The sequence below is a fragment of the Monodelphis domestica genome, chromosome 1 (assembly GCF_027887165.1).
Source record: "Monodelphis domestica isolate mMonDom1 chromosome 1, mMonDom1.pri, whole genome shotgun sequence".
NCBI lineage: Eukaryota > Metazoa > Chordata > Mammalia > Didelphimorphia > Didelphidae > Monodelphis > Monodelphis domestica.
In genome coordinates this window covers 732,719,649-732,736,831 of record NC_077227.1, presented here as the reverse complement: position 1 = coordinate 732,736,831, position 17,183 = coordinate 732,719,649, and the positions used below count along the sequence as shown (strand labels likewise).

General features: G+C 36.9%; 1 protein-coding gene across 5 annotated transcripts in view; it reads left to right on the top strand.

Annotated features, from left to right (window-relative positions):
- The window catches only part of CTNNA2 (catenin alpha 2), a 1,548,366-nt gene that overhangs the window by 508,909 nt on the left and 1,022,274 nt on the right, over positions 1-17,183 (top strand). For all 5 annotated transcript variants that reach the window (XM_056824737.1, XM_001364449.4, XM_007477790.3 and 2 more), the window contains exons 5-6: positions 7,181-7,300; positions 10,439-10,705. In XM_056824737.1, coding sequence (XP_056680715.1) covers positions 7,181-7,300; positions 10,439-10,705 — 387 coding nt within the window. The remainder of the gene's footprint in view (positions 1-7,180; positions 7,301-10,438; positions 10,706-17,183) is intronic.

Here is a 17,183-nt window from a genome sequence, read left to right as displayed (position 1 = left end):
TTAACTCAAGAGAAAACTGAGGTCACCTAGCTGCCCCCTCATTATCTCTTAATGCAGATCAAATTTTAAAGTGTTTTTTTTTTTGCTTCTTGAACACCATATTGAACTTTTGATTCATTTTTTTTTCTGAAATGCAGGCACTGAACCATATTATTAAGTGACTTTTTGAATTGAAATCTGAGAGTTTAACTTTAGCCCTAATAAATTCCATTAAATTTCAGGCTGAAGGCACTGGATTGAATTTTCACTTTGCATAAGCAGAGTGGAAAACTGAAGGTTGTTGGGGGAATGAAGCATACCCTGAAATTATCCATGTATGACTTTGTACCAGATCTGTTGTATAAGGAAGACCCTGTTGTCTTGGGTGCCCTTGGTTATTACTCATCATGGTTTCCAAAGTCTCAGAGAATTTCACACAAGGCTTTTTATATATAATTATATATATATAAAATTATATATTTATTATAAATTATAATTATATTATTATATAAGTATATATTTCTATATAAATATAATAATTACATGATTATTATAAATTGTAAAATATTATAAATAGTTATTACTCATCATGGTTTCCAAAGTCTCAGAGAATTTCACACAAGGCTTTTGATCTGAGTTCAAACCTTTCTTGTTAAAGTTATAGCAACCACAAAGTTTTAGCAATTTTTGATACAGTTTTTCACTCCAGATTTGCTATAAGATGAGAGGACTAGACCCCAGAGAAATTTGAATCCCATCCAAGATGTCCTAGGGAGTAAATGTCAAGAGCTAGGTTTGAGATTCATTACACAAATCCGATTAAGCCAAATTATAACAGTGAGTACAGAAATGGTGGGTGAAATTATTTAGCCACTATCAATAACCTGCTAAAAATCTTAGAGAATAAAATGGGTACCAAAGAACTAGACAACTATCTCTTCCAGAAACAAAAAGAAAGCAGGTGGAGACTATAAAATGATGGTCGATATAGTTGACTTTTTCTCTTAGTGCCTGAAGTTCATTTTTATAGTTTCCTAAGATTATAGTGGAAGGGTAATCAATGAATGAAGGGTAATCAATGAATGAAGGGTAATTAATGAGGTTAGATGACTTGCTCAAGGTCACATTGCTAGTAAGTAAATTCTTGAAAAGGGGGTTATTAGACTAACCTCCTCTTGACCGCGTAACTAGACTGGTAGAAATTCAGTAAACCATGCATAATATGGCAAGACTGGGGCTATGTGATAGTATGATTAGGTCGACTACAAGCTGGTGAAATGGATGACCCAAAAGAGTATGTAGTTGGTTCATGTCAATTTGGAAGTTGGCCTCTTTTGGAATGTCTGGGGACTTGCCCTTTGTCCTTTATGTTTAGTATTTTTATAAGTAACTTTAAAAAATCTCCAGAGAATTTTAATCATGACAGAGTCTCATAAAACTTGCTCAAATTTGTAGTTAACAGCAAACTTCCCAAGTGTGTGGGTGGTGGTGGTGCTGAGAGGTATAAGAGGAGATAATGAATGTAGCTCAGAAAGTCACCATCCAGAAGAGTGGATTCCAATGAATGAAATTAAATGAATAGAAACAATGCAAAGTTATATACTTAAGTTAAAATTGTCCCTTCACTTGTCCAGGATGGAGATGTGGAGAAAAACAAACAAACAAACAAAGCTCACAAGATAAAGGGTCTTCTCTCCATGCTTTCCTTTCCAGAAAGTGCTTTAAGCAAAATGTCTCACTTGATCCTCCTAAGCACCTAAATAAATAAAAAGAAATAAATAAATGAATGAATAGATAAATAAATAAATAAATAAATAAATAAATAAATAAACAGTATTATTGTCCTCCTGTGACAGAGGAAGAAGCTAAATCTAAGAGAGATTAGATGACTTGCCCAAGGTCACCTAGCTAGTAAGTAAATTCTTGAAGCAGGATTCTAAGTCCTTGTCTTTTTTTACTTCAAGATCAGCCCCCTGGCTGTTGTACTATTCCTCAATAACCTCCAACACACAAACCTTCTCTTAAGAGGATGGAGGAGTGTCCCTGCTATTACATGCAGCCTTAGGAAAAGAAATACTAGCCATCTAAAAAAAAAAATCTCTAAAGAGTTGTCCTTTTTCAAGATTTGTATCAAAGCATCCTTGTAACAAGGAAGGGAGTGTGGGTATTATGGCAAAGCACTCAACTGCATTTTAGATGACCCAGTGTAACTAATACTGTATGTAGGACTTTGGGAAGGCTATTTCTTTTTAGGCCTCAGTTTCCTTTGATGTTAAAGGAATAGATTAAATTAATTGATCACAATGGTTCCCACCACTTCTAAGACTATGACTATATTTTTTGCAAACACAAAATCCTTGTTCGTATTCTCTTTCCAAAAGAGACTTGAATAATCCAATATAAATTCAAAGCTGGCATCTGGTTTCTTTAGTGAAAACTAATGAGAACAGTAAGTTATGAGCATCGCAATGAAACAAAGTCCTGAAATTGGTTCTCATTAACAAGCAGTAGAACATGTTGTTATATAAAAATAGCCGTTATTATGGGTCTTTGAGAAATAATTATTTCTGTTTTCCTTGAAGCCAATTGGTATGTCCCAAAGAGAGAATTAATACTCGGGTAACCAACATGAGCCCATTCACAGTTGTACAGGGCTCTCTCTCACTATTACTGACCCTATAGAAGGCTACGTACATACTGTCTTCATAAATTGGGAGGAAATGGGCATCCCTGCTTTCTTTTTTTATTTTTTGAAAGATATGAAATCCCTTCCCAGATTAAGATTTGATTTTAACAACCTCATGATAGGATGTAATGGCAGAGCAGACAATGCTAAACAGGAACCAACAGGCCTTAATGTTGTGCAGATCTCCTTAACATTACATTTCAAGATGGATGGACCCAAGCGAGAGGCCTTTTTATTAATCCAGCATGGAGGACATGCATTTCCCTGGAGTTCTCTTTGACTAAGCAGGGGCAAGCCTCTTGTCCTCTGCCAGAAGATTAGAGAGATGTCATTCCAATGACTGTCATTCTCTTGATCTGGCTTCTTCCTGACAATCTGGGTTCAGAGAGACCCTATTCCAGCACCATTCAATCAGGAACTAGTCTTTCAGGCTGACCTTTTCCCAAGTGCAGGGCCTGCCTGCAGAGGCCAGAGAGACCACTTCTTCTCCCTCCAGCTAGTTCCTGCCCTGCCCTGCTGCAGGAACAGGAGAGAAATGGCCCCCTCCCCTAAGCTGCCTAATACCTTGAGATGACAACATCCTGAGATCATAACCCTAGTGATGCTAATGGCACGTCTGGACTCATTTTCCAGTCACCCTGCATCTCTCAATGCCATTTTACCAATGGCTTTCTTTATCCTCTTACTGACTGCTCCCTAATTCCCCTTCTCTTCAATTCAGTTCCTCCAGTGTCACACTCTAAAACTGCCCACCCCTTCCACTGGGTTCTCTGTACTATGTCCTCCAGAGGCAGTAAACTGGCCTTCATATTAAGCTGTTTCTTTTCTTCTTTTCTTTTTTCTCGTTTCTTCCATTTTATAGTTCTCACTGAGCCCCGACTCTCTCTTGATGAATCAACCTCTCTAGCCACCCTTTCCAGTTCTGGTTCTTTAACTCGCTCTCCCTTTCTCATTGGTCAAGGTGAGGGAGGTTGAAATAATGCCTGCTTCCCACCCTGGTCACATTGATGTTTTCCCTCCACATTCCTCAATAACTATTCTCTTCTCTCTTGAGGTTTGTTCAATCCAATCAAAATTCTAGCAGGGCTATTGTCTACCAACAGCTAGGATTCTCCCCCTCTTAAAAGAGTTATTTTCCTCCCAAACTCTGGCCCACATATTACAATAATTTCAATAAATATGTTGACAATACTTAGACATAATGAGCTCTTAATAAAGACTTTGACTGGAGAATGAGAGATGAGAATATTTTATGAAATCTAAGTAAGAAAAGATCAAGCAATATACATCCTAAAGCCACCAAATTAATGAAGTGACGGGTAAATGAAAATCTATGCTAATATAAATCTAGTCTTGCCATAGATTTTGGCCAATATATGTCATTTGAGCTGTCCATATTCCTCACCTCAAACAGTTATGACTTCACCAATACCTAAGTGGGAAGTCATTCTCTCATCATTGTTGTACCATTTGGGACAGTAGGGAAAACATAGATGCCTAACTTCATTGCTCTATCTACATGAGACTAATTTTTACCCCAGTTTATCTCCTTAAGTCTCCATCCCTCCAGAGATCTCACCCTTCCAGGTTAAATCTCAGATTTTCATTGGAAATCTCCCATTTCAGTGAAACTCTTTATAATCTACTTTCCCTCTGCGCAGGGGCTGTTTTTGCTTCTCCTATTAATTCATGTTTACATATTTCTATATTCTTTTAGGCTTCCAGTTGAATGTTATCTCTAAGAGAGCAAATTCTGTTCTTTTTTTTTTATTTTTAGCCTTGTAGCTCAGTGGTAAAATGTTTTTGAACTGAAATGCAATGAGCTTTTGAGACATTAGTGAGAACAAACTTATTTACAGAGGATGCAACTTTCTGGAAACTTTTCTCCATTCAAATGTCCAGCACCATTCCTATCCCCAGGCTCTCTCTGTTCAGTGATCCTGCAGCACCCTGGAGGAACAGACCTTTTCAGAATCCCATGAAAATTTTATAAAAGCAAAAATACATCTTAAGTTGGCTCGTGATCATTTCCATTTGTATTAAGAGAATCGTTTTTTCATCAATTACACAAGCATATAAGGGCCTGCCTGCTGTGTGCATGACATTATCCTAGGAAATAGATTAAAGGAAAACAAACAAACTAAAAAGAATTGCTTCCCTCAAAGAGCTTACATTCTATGGAAAGGTATAGACTGATTGCTTTCCATTGCCTTTATTAACCAAACAAAATCAACCACCACTAACAACAAAACAATTAAGTACTTCTCTAAATCTGTAGATTAATTCTAGTCCATGTAATTTTAATGACCATCAGAGCACACTTATGTTGGTTTGCATGTTTGCCTGTTAATAATTTCCCTAATTAAATATAGAAATCATAGAGAGACTCATCATGTATGATTAAAATGGAAAGTTATATTTAGTTTGAGTCTTTTTGAAAAGAATAAACTGCAATAAATAACTTTGGTTGATACTAAAATTATTTTCTTTCCACAATGAATTATTCTGTTTAAATGAACCAATAAATGAAACTAAACTCCATTATTGGATAAAAGATTTAATGATAGTAATCACTGCCTTTCATGCATTATACTTTCCCATTACTCAATGCAAATGAATGATATTAGTAAGTCATATTACTACTTTTTGATGAGTTGGTCAAATTTTAATGCATTTATTTAAATAACTGAAATAATTATACTGACCCATGTCTGTTTGCCCTACTTTTTGACAAGTTCAGGCTGAGACATTTCATGCAATCAGTTAGGCAAAACTTGAATGTTAATATGATATAAACCAATATAATATATTCTAGGTAAAATTCAGATTTATTCATAGTTTATTCCCTGCATCTACCTCTCACACATTTTCAGATCTCTCCTTCCCTTTGAGTTCCTTCTCCAAGAATATCCATTAATTCTTGCTGCTCAGGATTCTAATGACCTATCTTAGTCTACTTTTTCTTTCACTGATTTTCATCCCAGCCTTCCCTTTTCTCCATCCCAACCATCCCTTTTCTCCCATAAAAATAATGTGGCCCCCCAAAAAATAAATGCTGGCTGAATTCAATTAAATGACTAATTTTATTGCTTTCAAATTATAATAATACTAATAAAAAATCAATAGATTTATCCTTGTGGTAGGGAGGGAAGATTTACACATATATATATATATATATATAGTTATTACTTCAAGATCTCTGAAGAATGAGGCATTCATATGTGTATTGTGTGTGTGCCCATATGTATACACATGTTAATGTATTTCAATGTAGATGTGTCTCCATTAGAAAGCATATGTATATGGGCATGTGGTATAGGAAGAGAGGTTGGATTAGATATTTTCTACTGTTTTATTTAGCTCTGTTATTCTCTTGTTATTCTTCTTTAAGTCTGTAACTATTCAAGTGTGTAAAATAAGACATCTAGCCATGGGGATACTTGAAAATGATAAGCAATTTGCTCTCCAGAAAAATAAACATATGTGTAGGATACACTTTTAAGTTTATTTTGCATTATTAACATTCCCTCCTTCACTTTTCTAAGTTGTAATAATCAACAAAATAATAAATCAAACCCCAATTTGTATTTGCAAGAAGTCAGTACTCCCTGGAATATTTAACAATGTTATATATAATGACTCCAGCACACTCTTCCCTATTTTTATGGTGAAAGTAAACAAGAGGATAACTCATTTTACAGTGATTGCATGGTAATAATAATTCAGATGTATAAGTTCTATTTCAATTTGAAAAATCTCCACAACTTTGCAAAAAAAAAGTGATGTACATGCCATAATCCTCAATTGACACATTGAAGAAAAGAGGTAGCATAAATGATTTTTCCAAAGATATACAAGTAGTAAGTTTCACAGTGATGACTTGAGTATGCCATATTCTAACTCTATTCAAGTAAGAAATTGACTTACTGATATCAGATTGGTGACCCAAGAATAAAGTTCTACTCTGTTTTGTACATTGTGTCTCTTCCAAATGATACTGACTCAGAATTTGAAAGCAACAGTGCTAGAATCAGATTATAGTAGAATTTAGAGGCCAGCAGTTCAGAGACTATTTCAGTAGTTCTAGAAAGAGGTGATACTTACGTGCACCAATTTCATGGCCATGAGCACAGAGTGAGGTAATGTTGCAAGAGATATTGACACTAGAAGAATAAACCGAATTTTGCAACTGATGCTGAGAGATTGCTACTTTGGATAAAGGAAACTTCCTGACATCTATTATGTACTTAATAAATGCTGGCTGAATTCAACTGAATGAATAATTTTATTGCTTTCAAATTTTAATAATATTAATAAAAATTCAATAGATTTCTCCTTGTGGTAGGGAGGGAAGATTTACACACACAAATATTTGTAACATTTACATAAATGCAAAAAGTCAATTTAAAATGTTATAATAGCAAACTCTTAAATAATATCTCTCTACTTTAGACATTTTTCAGATTTAATGCTTCTTCTCCCTGCCCCCTCCTGTTTTTTTTTTTTTAATTTCAGGTTGAAGAAGCTCTGGAAGCTGTGAAAAATGCTACAAATGAGCAAGACCTTGCAAATCGCTTTAAGGAATTTGGGAAAGAGATGGTGAAATTGAACTATGTAGCTGCCAGAAGACAGCAGGTGAGGAAACATGAAATTATGGGGGAAGAATTTGAATTGCTAGATTTCATGTCATCATATCAGTTGTTTTGTATTTGGTAAACTACCTAAGATTTGCCAAATTGTTTTCTTGAATTGAAGCCAATTCTTTACATCAGTTTCAGAAGTAATTTTTATTTTTCAGTTCACAGTTTCAAATGATCTAATATAGTTTCAAAAAAATTATCATATGAAATTGGACATTGACTGTGGGAAGGGTGGTGGAGGGGAGGGAAATAATGTGCTTATTGTAACCAAGGAATAAAGTTGTAAATTGACTAAATAAACTAATTCAAATGGAAAAAAAATATCATATTCTGTTACTAATGAAAAGGATCTTCCTTCTTGGACAACACGTGTTCTATTAAAATCTAGAATGATGATTCCTGATTTAGGTGATCAATTTTGATTGTGTTATAAGTGAGTGGAAAATCAGGTCAACCCATTATAATTAGTCTCTCCCACATCTTGCTCATGTTTCCTGCCATCCACTAGGACACCAGGGAATGCAGCTTGCCTTCTTTCTTTATGCAAGCTCTTCTTCCCACCTTCTCCAATTCTTAGCTCTTGCGCTACAAACAATAATTAAATGAATACCACCAGTGCTGCTGTATGGACTAGTCCTTGCCTTGTAGCTCCACTTAAATTCCTAGTGACTGTCTAGACAAGAACTCCTTTCCCTGACCCTTAAATATATTGAATCCTCATTTTGGGGTGTAAAGTCCTTGAGCCTAAGAAGTGTCTATTCACGGTTCAGAGCACATATTAGGTACTTAATGAATTATTCTTGGTTAGGTATTGGCTCAGAATATGTTGATGGTAGAGATAATATTTTCTTAAACACAAGGCATGACTTGAGAGCTTGAGATGGAGTTTCGTGTTAGTGCTTCCCTCAGGGTTTTGCTTTGTATTTTTATATGATATAAAATGTATATGTACTCAGCAAATGTTTTATTAATATGTTGGTGGTCTTCCAGAAGAGGGTGGATAATCACTTCTTGGCTTCATTGTGTTTAAACATGTATGTGTATACACACATATGTATAACAACTATATACAAGCATGTGTGTATTTATATTACATATGTGTATATACACACGTGTGTGTGTATATATATATATATATATATATATATATATATATATATATATATAGAGAGAGAGAGAGAGAGAGAGAGAGAGGATAGCATTGTCTTTTTCTATATCACACTCAGTGACTAAGAACATGTCTAAATAGGGAACTTTCAGAGGGACATATGTATGCACGCTCTTGTCTGACTAGTGTCCCTCACTCTTAATTAGTCCAGTTTGGGGGATGGTAGTGATGGGCTTGATGGGATTGTTTGGGTTCCCCTTTGAAAGCTCTGGTCGTTGAGAATTCACTGTGCGGGGAAAGCGTGTGCCTCTGCCTACCTATCCATGCATTTCTAGAGTATGAATATACAATCCAAGTTGGTGTTTACTACAGGATGCCATCCATCTTCCCTTAGTGACCCAGTACAAGCAGGCAGGTGCTTGATCCTTTGGTCATCCTCTGTTGTCACAGCCTAAGCACAGTCAGCAGATTTCATGTGGGTGTCTCAGGCTGATTTTGATCCCTGGACGTAGTTTCCAGCCGCCCCCCCACCCCCCTTCGGTCACTCACCAGATGAGGCCATGCACCTAGAAGGAGCTCTAGCATAGGACAGCTTTCTGAATTTTCTAGAAGAATTAATTCAAAGACTTAACCCGTGTTAGCTTACAGAAGAGAAACCATGGGAGAGGGAATGAAGAAAGCCTCAAAGTGTTTGCTGATTGATGATGATGATGATGATGATGATGATGATGATGATGATGAGGATATGATGATGGTGGTGATGGTGGTGGTGGTGGTGGCAGTATTTCTCTAGCATCTAATGTCTGGTAAAGCACTTTCCAAATGTGATCTCATTTGATCTCCACAACACTACGATGTGGGCGTTATCATTACCTGACCTTTTCAGATGAGGAAAATTGGGCTGATGGGGCTTAGCAACCTGCCAAGGGTCGGTCACACAGCCAAAGAATGAGGTTGGCCCTATTTGATCTTAGGCCTGTGTGACCCCGACCCTAGTACTCTATCTACCGTGCCCTCCAGAAGAGGGATTAGATTTGCCAAGTACAGATTATGGGGTATTGGCTGGAAATTGAAGAGACATAGATTTAGCCTTACAGCGAGAGAATCTTTACTCACAATTGCAGCTATCTATCCCCAAGTGGAATGGCTAGTTCTGAAAAGTTCAGGTTCTTCATTCGCTAAAAAATACTTTGGGTCAGTCACTGAGTTTGGTATTTGGAGTGAAAGGAGCAGAGAGAGCTTAGATTCTATCTCCTCCACTCCCACCCCATTGGAGGTCTTTAAACAAGAGCTGGATGATCATTTATTTCAGTATCATTTTGCTTTTCCATTGGGCGAATTACTGATTTCTTAAACAAATTCAATAGCCACAGAAATCCCTTCCAACCAAGACTCTGCAATTTTGTACTGTCCAAAAACTTCCAAACCTGTGAACACTTTATAGTGGAAAAGTCTCTACTTTCCCCTTCTCTCCCCTCACCCACAGCTGTCTTATCCCAGCTGTCCAGTAGGGAGCTCCTCGCCATGGCCATTATCTCCTCCAGTGGAGAGAATATTTTCTGACTTCTAAAAGGCGATTTAATCACCCTCTTAAGGGTTACTCACAAATAGCTTTTCGAGTGGCGCCAGGTTGACATTGATTTCCTAATCCTCAGGGTTCTTTTTTCTTTTCAAAAAGTCCAAGAATGGAACTGTCAGAGATGACAAGTCTTTCTGACATGGAAACTGTTTAAAAGGGTAGGCAAGGCAGCTATGAGGGGCTTGACATCAACTCAGTGTTGTTATTCTGCACCCACTTTTGAAGCATATACATAGACAAAGAGGGAGTTTTATTTCTGCCACTGCTGCCCATGTGAAGTTAAGGGGGCAATTTTATGTGTCTGGGCCTTGGTTTTCTCATATGTAGCATAAAAGTTAAGAGAACTGACGATCTCTAAGATTTCTTTTCACTTGGTGGTTCGAAGTGCTTATGCAAAACAAGTCAGTGTATTATTCACGGTATATCCCCATGCTCCCTTTGTTCAGGAACTGAAGGATCCTCACTGTCGGGATGAGATGGCAGCTGCCCGAGGGGCTCTGAAGAAGAACGCTACTATGCTGTATACAGCATCCCAGGCATTTCTCCGTCACCCAGATGTGGCTGCCACAAGAGCCAACCGTGACTACGTGTTCAAACAAGTCCAGGAAGCCATTGCTGGCATCTCCAACGCCGCTCAAGCTACTTCACCCACTGATGAAAACAAGGGCCACACTGGCATTGGGGAACTTGCTGCTGCCCTCAATGAGTTTGACGTGAGTATCACAATGACGTGTACAAGCAATGTTGACTTCTACTGGAAAACATTTGGGGGGATAGTGGAACAAAATGATATCAAATGATACATTTCATTTCAGTCAATCCCTGGCAGCCACACATTTTATCAAGAGTATTTCTGCTCTTGTAATTCTCAGAATGGTAGGAAAGATTGACATCATCTGGTTTAGATTTGAACAGAGTCCAAAATTATATTCCAATGGAAATTCTGTATGGTGGTACCTTTCTTTTTTTTTTTTTTAACCCTCACCTTCTGTCTTGGAGTCAATACTGTGTATTGGCTCCAAGGCAGAAGAGTGGTAAGGGCTAGGCAATGAGGGTTAAGTGACTTGCCCAGGGTCACCCAGCTGGGAAGTGTCTGAGACCAGATTTGAACCCAGGACCTCCCGTCTTTGGCCTGACTCTCAATCCACTTTCTTAACGAAGAGTTAATGTTGTACAAGCATGTCCCATAGGCAGAAATGATACTGCAATAGTAAAAATTAAAGGAGACATAGCGAGGCATAGGAGGACCTCTCTTGAGGTTGAAGCATTCTTGTCATCATGACGTACATTCCTGACCATCCTGTATTGCAGATAAAATTACCTATTATCAGAATGGTTTTTAACCAAATGATATTTGAAGTCAAACCCAGTTAAACCTAGGTGATGTGTGTCCCCCATTCCCACATGTTGGACCGTGAGAACCCCAAGAACAGACGCCCCTTTCTCAACTTGTCCTTAAAGGCTTGTCTTCACTTTAATTCACTGTACTTTGCTTGTGTTTACTACGTGTGAAACACCAGAGTTAAGGACTTGCTTTGCAAAATACAGTCATTCCAGTCGAGTCAGGCATGTATCCAGTCCCAAGGCTATATACGTACAGTCAGTTCCAGCATGCAACTATTGCTGCATGGTGGATGTTGTAGGGACAACAAGGATGCTAAAGCCTGATCTCTGCTTTGTACAGGCTTACTACAGAGTCAATGGGATAAAATAGGCAGACACGTGTTTATACACCCAAGTCAGCTGATCTTTTCATGGCTCCACTTAAGTTTTCTTGGCCAGATACTAGAGTGCTTTGCCACGTCCTTCTCTAGGTCATGTTACAGATGAGGAAACTAAGCCAAATAAGTTTAAGTGACCTCCTCAGGGTTACACAGCTAATACGTATCTGAGGCCATATTTGAACTTGGGAATATGAGTCTTCCTAACTCCACACCCACTACCCACCTGCCCTGTACAGATTAGGCTCTTAAGTATTCATTGAGTGGGTAAGAGTATGGATTTTTGGAATCATCTATGCTGAAGTGATGGTTGAATCTTGAGGAGTGACTTGAGTAGGGTAATATATGGAGTATGTTTCTGAGGTCAAACTTGAATCCAAGTCTTCCTAAAATGATCATGTGACTTGAATTCTCTGGACCTGAATTTCCTCATCTTTTCCCCAATGGGGTTGTACTAGATAATGTAAAGTCTCTTCCAGTGCCAATATTATTCTCTGAGTCTACTTTTACTCATTCTAGATTTATCTCCATGTCATTGATATGATTAAATATATCTTACTTTAAATAAGAGCTATTTGAGGAAATATCCTACTTTAAATAAGAGCTATTTGGGGGAATAATCATCCTATATGATTTGATAATGCCAACATAGGCCTGCGCATGGTTGAAGACAAGAGAGCATACATCTTGGGTATCATTGTTGCTATCTGTAACTTTTTAAAATTGTCATCCAACATGAACTTTCTCATCCTTGTTGTATTGATGTACAATCCAAGAGTTCCTTATTCTATTTGATATGAATCCATAAGCTTTATCCTTCCACAGATACAATTGAATTCACATTTTCTCCCAAGCAATAGTAAAAGAGCAGAATGCCTTGGCTAGGATCTAATGAAACCATGTGGGTTGTTCGGTTATACATACTAACAAAATAACCAGAGAAATCCTTACTTGTGATTTTTGAATACTTCTCTCATTGAAAAATAAAATCACCAGAGCTGTAATTTGCCAGTAGTACCATGAGGCCACATTAGGGATTCTTTGATGTGCTCTATCGGTCTTCCTAGTCTAGCATTAAATTGGATTGCCCATACCTTAGGCTCAATTTTGAGTGCTTTTCCAAAGACTACCTTTAACTTGCTCTCTTTTTCCTGAAGTCAAAATAAATTAAGCTTCCTGCGATCAGTTTTCTCAAATTCTATTATTCTATTGAATGGGTATTTTTGGAATGCTAATGAGTTATTAATATAACCAAGATTTAAATGAGTAGAATACTTTAAGGTCTCCAAATATAGGAGATCATTCAACTGCCATGTAGGAAAGGCATCCATAACATTGGAAAATTAGCCTTTAAAATCTTTAAAATACTGCATTTCAGAAAGGAAAATATTTTAAATTTTATGGGGGGAACAAAAACTGTGGCACTACAAATTCAGATGCAGTTGTGATATTACATATTGATCTGCTTCATACCTATTTACAAAAAAAGAATACTCAGACTTGATCTGTTTACCTTCATAATTGAGTAACATGCTCCCAAATTAAATAGGGAAAATTGTTATATCAGGAATCAGAAGGGCACAATATTGTAATCTTCTGATGTATGCTGTCATTGACTGATTTCTGGCTTTATATTTATATGTTGCAATCCAAGTAAAGGCTTATTGTTACCTCTATTTGTCTGATATGCTGGCTTTGTTTGCAGCTTGGTAATCTCGATGTATTTTGGACTCAGTGACCTGTTTTCTAACACTTATTATGGCTGTACATCTAAATTCAACATAGTGATTTCTGAAGTGAAAGAACGAGGGAAAAGCAGTGGTTTAATGACTGGAAACTGTCATAGGAGGCCCTGATGCTAAAATAGCAAAAAGGAAAATGATTGGTAATCAAATGAAAAATCAGACTCTGTGGAAAATGTGGCAGCTCAAAATTGTTCATTTCAGACCAGTGTCTTCAGCAACTTCTAAAACGACACAGGGGCAGGGAGGAAGGGCATGACTAACCCACTGAAGTACGTCCTATATTCATACATATTTAAGAAAACCAGAACCTGGGAAGGAAGAGGGATACAGCCTTATGTGCTTTACTTTAGACCAGAAAGACCCCTAGAACTGATTTCAGCAGATTTCATTTTCAGAAAATTCTTTCTCAGAGGAGAGACCTCTGGGAAAATCCACCATGTAGCACTCACAGCTTTTTGTCATTATCAATCCTCACTGCAAAAGCACTACAGATTGAATTATTTGGAGCTCAGAAACCAGTTTCTTTCTCCCTGTCCCACCCTATGTGAGCCCTATTTAGAGTAACTTGAGAGCATGAGAGCTTACCCCCTTCTCTATTATAGATAAAAACAAAGGCTTCCCTATGTTTCTAAGGATTCAATTCTATAAGAGTTTAATATTTTCAGTACATCAGCCACTAAATGAAGTGCTGAAAATACAAAGAGAAAAAAGGAACAGTCCTTACCCTTAAGGGGGTTTTATTCTCTTGGGGAGGAGGCAACATGCACATACATGGAGAAATGTTTATGCGTACATACATGGAAGCCCCAACTTCCCTCACAATACAGCTCGAGTCCTTTCTTCCTCCTACTCATCCATTGCCTTTTCCCAGAAATTATACATTTATTTATATAATATTCTGATCTCAAGCCCCTGTCCATCATTCCTTGCAATCTTTATTTTCCATTGCTACTCTATATACACTACACACACATAAATATTTGAAATGTATACATATGTAAACATGGACATGTATATAATGTATTCAGGTGTGCATATAACAGACTATTGCATTATGAGTCTAGAAATGTGACTGTAGTCATGGTGAGGGCATTAAAAATCAAAGCAAAGGGTTCTGATTTTATCTTAGCAGTAAGAGGGAGGCAACAGATTTTTGTCGTTTTTGTTTTGTTTTATTTTGTTTTGTTTTGTTTCATTTTATAGCAAGGGATATTCTTAGCTTTTTGCTTTAGGGATGCCAATTTTGTAGGTTCATGAAGGATAGGTTAGAGAGAGAAGAGGCTGAAGGTAGAGGAACTTGTCAAGAAGCTATTTCAGTAATCTAGGCAAGAGGTGAAGAGGACTTCACCTAGGGTTGGAGCTATGTGAGGGAAGAGAAGAGAGGAACAAGATCAGTTGTGAAAGGAGAATTAAAAAAACTTGACAACTGTTTGGTTGAAAGGGACGAGGAAGAGGGGGAAATTAAAGATGATTCCAAATCTTGGATCACTGGAAGAATGGCATTGCCTTCAATATGAATAAAGTTTGGAAGAATTCGTTTTGGGGAAAAGAAAAGCAATTCAGTTTTGTAGATATTGTGTTTGATAGACCTACTCTTAGTACATCTAGTTAGAGATTCCCTACAGGTATTTGCCAATGGAGGACTTTGATTCAGGAAACATAAGTTAGCTACAGATATATAAAGTAAACTGCATAGACTGTGATAGTTACACCCATGGGAGATGGTGCAATCACAAAGAGTAAATGTAGAGAAAAGAAGGTAAGTTTCTCGTGTGTAGTGAAGCTGGAGATCATGGGAGCTTAGGAGATTCATGATCTGAGAAAGGAGACTATTTGAGGGAATGTCAACATATAATGGAAGTGCTTAAGTAAAAAGTTGACAATTGAAGAGGAAAGATTATAAGCCAGGTTCCCAGAAAACTCCTTAAGAAAGATACAGTTATCTAAAGACCATGAAGAAGAATGGTTTAAGGCTATTATGAAATGCCTTAATGTAGTTAATATGCATTCATAAAGACACAATTACATATAAATGTAATATTGCCACCAATGTGGCTATAATTTGAATTTAGAATTTCTAATTAGAATTATAATTAGAATTTAAATGTTTTGAATCTGTTCATAAATCCTCAGAAATATTTTGCCTATATTTTCTTCATAAGATCCAGGGTTGTAGATTCCTCTGATCTGTTTATTTTTCAAAGAAGGAACAATATCTATTGTCCAATCTATAATTCAAATTCATATTAATAAAGTATGGACCTGCCTATATAGTAACAGTTTATATAAAGCTTGAACCTCTAGTTTTTGTTTTTATCTTTGTTTTTTTTTTAACTAGATACCTTACTGTCATCTCTACAAGATGATGTTAATTATTCTTTTTTCCATATAAAACTAAGGAATTTAACTTTCCTTGTTAAGGATGGCTTTTTATGACTTCCACATCTTCCTTCTTGTGGATATTTTGTCATTCATGAAAATATTTGGCCTAGGGAGAAAATAAGTCAAATGAATCATCTCCCAGCTTAGAGGAAAGCAAAACAAAGAAATTCTAATCAAATATTTTTATTTTACTAACTTTTTTTCCCAGAGAGTTGAATGACTGTCACAAAAAAGAGGGAATAAATGTTTTCATAAAATTCTGAGCTCTTTGGTCATCAAAGAGCTTGGACTAGAATCAAGTTTCCTGAATTTTAAAATAGGACCAAAGTTGATAATATCATTAATGCTCTCTTAACCAGAATCACTTTGTGAGAATAGTTTAAGAATTGTCTTCCTCATCTAAAGTCTTCTAGATCAGGAAAGTCTTTGGGATAAAAAACAGGGGGCAGCTGGGTGGCTCAGTAACTTGAGAGTCAGAATTAGAGACAAGAGGTTTGACCTAAGCCACTTTCTAGCTGTGTGACCCTGAGCAAGTCACTTAACCCCCATTGCTTAGTCTTAGGGGGCAGCTGGGCAGCTCAGTGTATTGAGAACCAGGCCTAGGGATGGGAGGTCATAGGTTCAAATCCGGCCTCAGCCACTTCCTAGCTGTGTGACCCTGGGCAAGTCACTTGACCCCCATTGCCTAGCCCTTACCACTCTTCTGCCTTGGAGCCAATACACAGTATTGACTCCAAGATGGAAGGCAAGGGTTAAAAAAAAAAGAAAATCAGGGATACTCATCAGAGTGTGGTTATAAATATACCGTGTTCACCAACATATTTCAAAATAGTTATTGACATTACTATATTATCTATAGGAGGTCGACATTGGATTTGAGTTGAGGTAGAATGGTAGTAGCTCTCTAGCAAAGGCAGGGCTACTTACCTGATGATGTGACAATATTGGAACCCCAATGCTCAGGTGATAAGTTTGTCTAAATACAAAACTAGAATCAATAAATTGATCATAAAGTGTTTATTATGCTCCTACTGCATGGCAGGAAATAATAGGCATAGGGATATAAAACAAAGAATGAAGCAATCTGTCATTGGGAGCTGATAGTGGAAAGAAATATGCCAATACTATTTTCTTATACATCTATCCCATGCAGCCATGCAGAATTAAAGTTACCTTCTAATAATTTATTGTCTTTTTTTACTGTTTTTCCATTATAAGCTCATTTAGATATGCTAAACAATGATAAATCAAATTTCCAACAGTAGAGCCTCAAAACAACAATTTCGATCTATTAGTTTGTGAAATATTCATTTACTAGAATCCTAAATCAGAGACTCCATTTG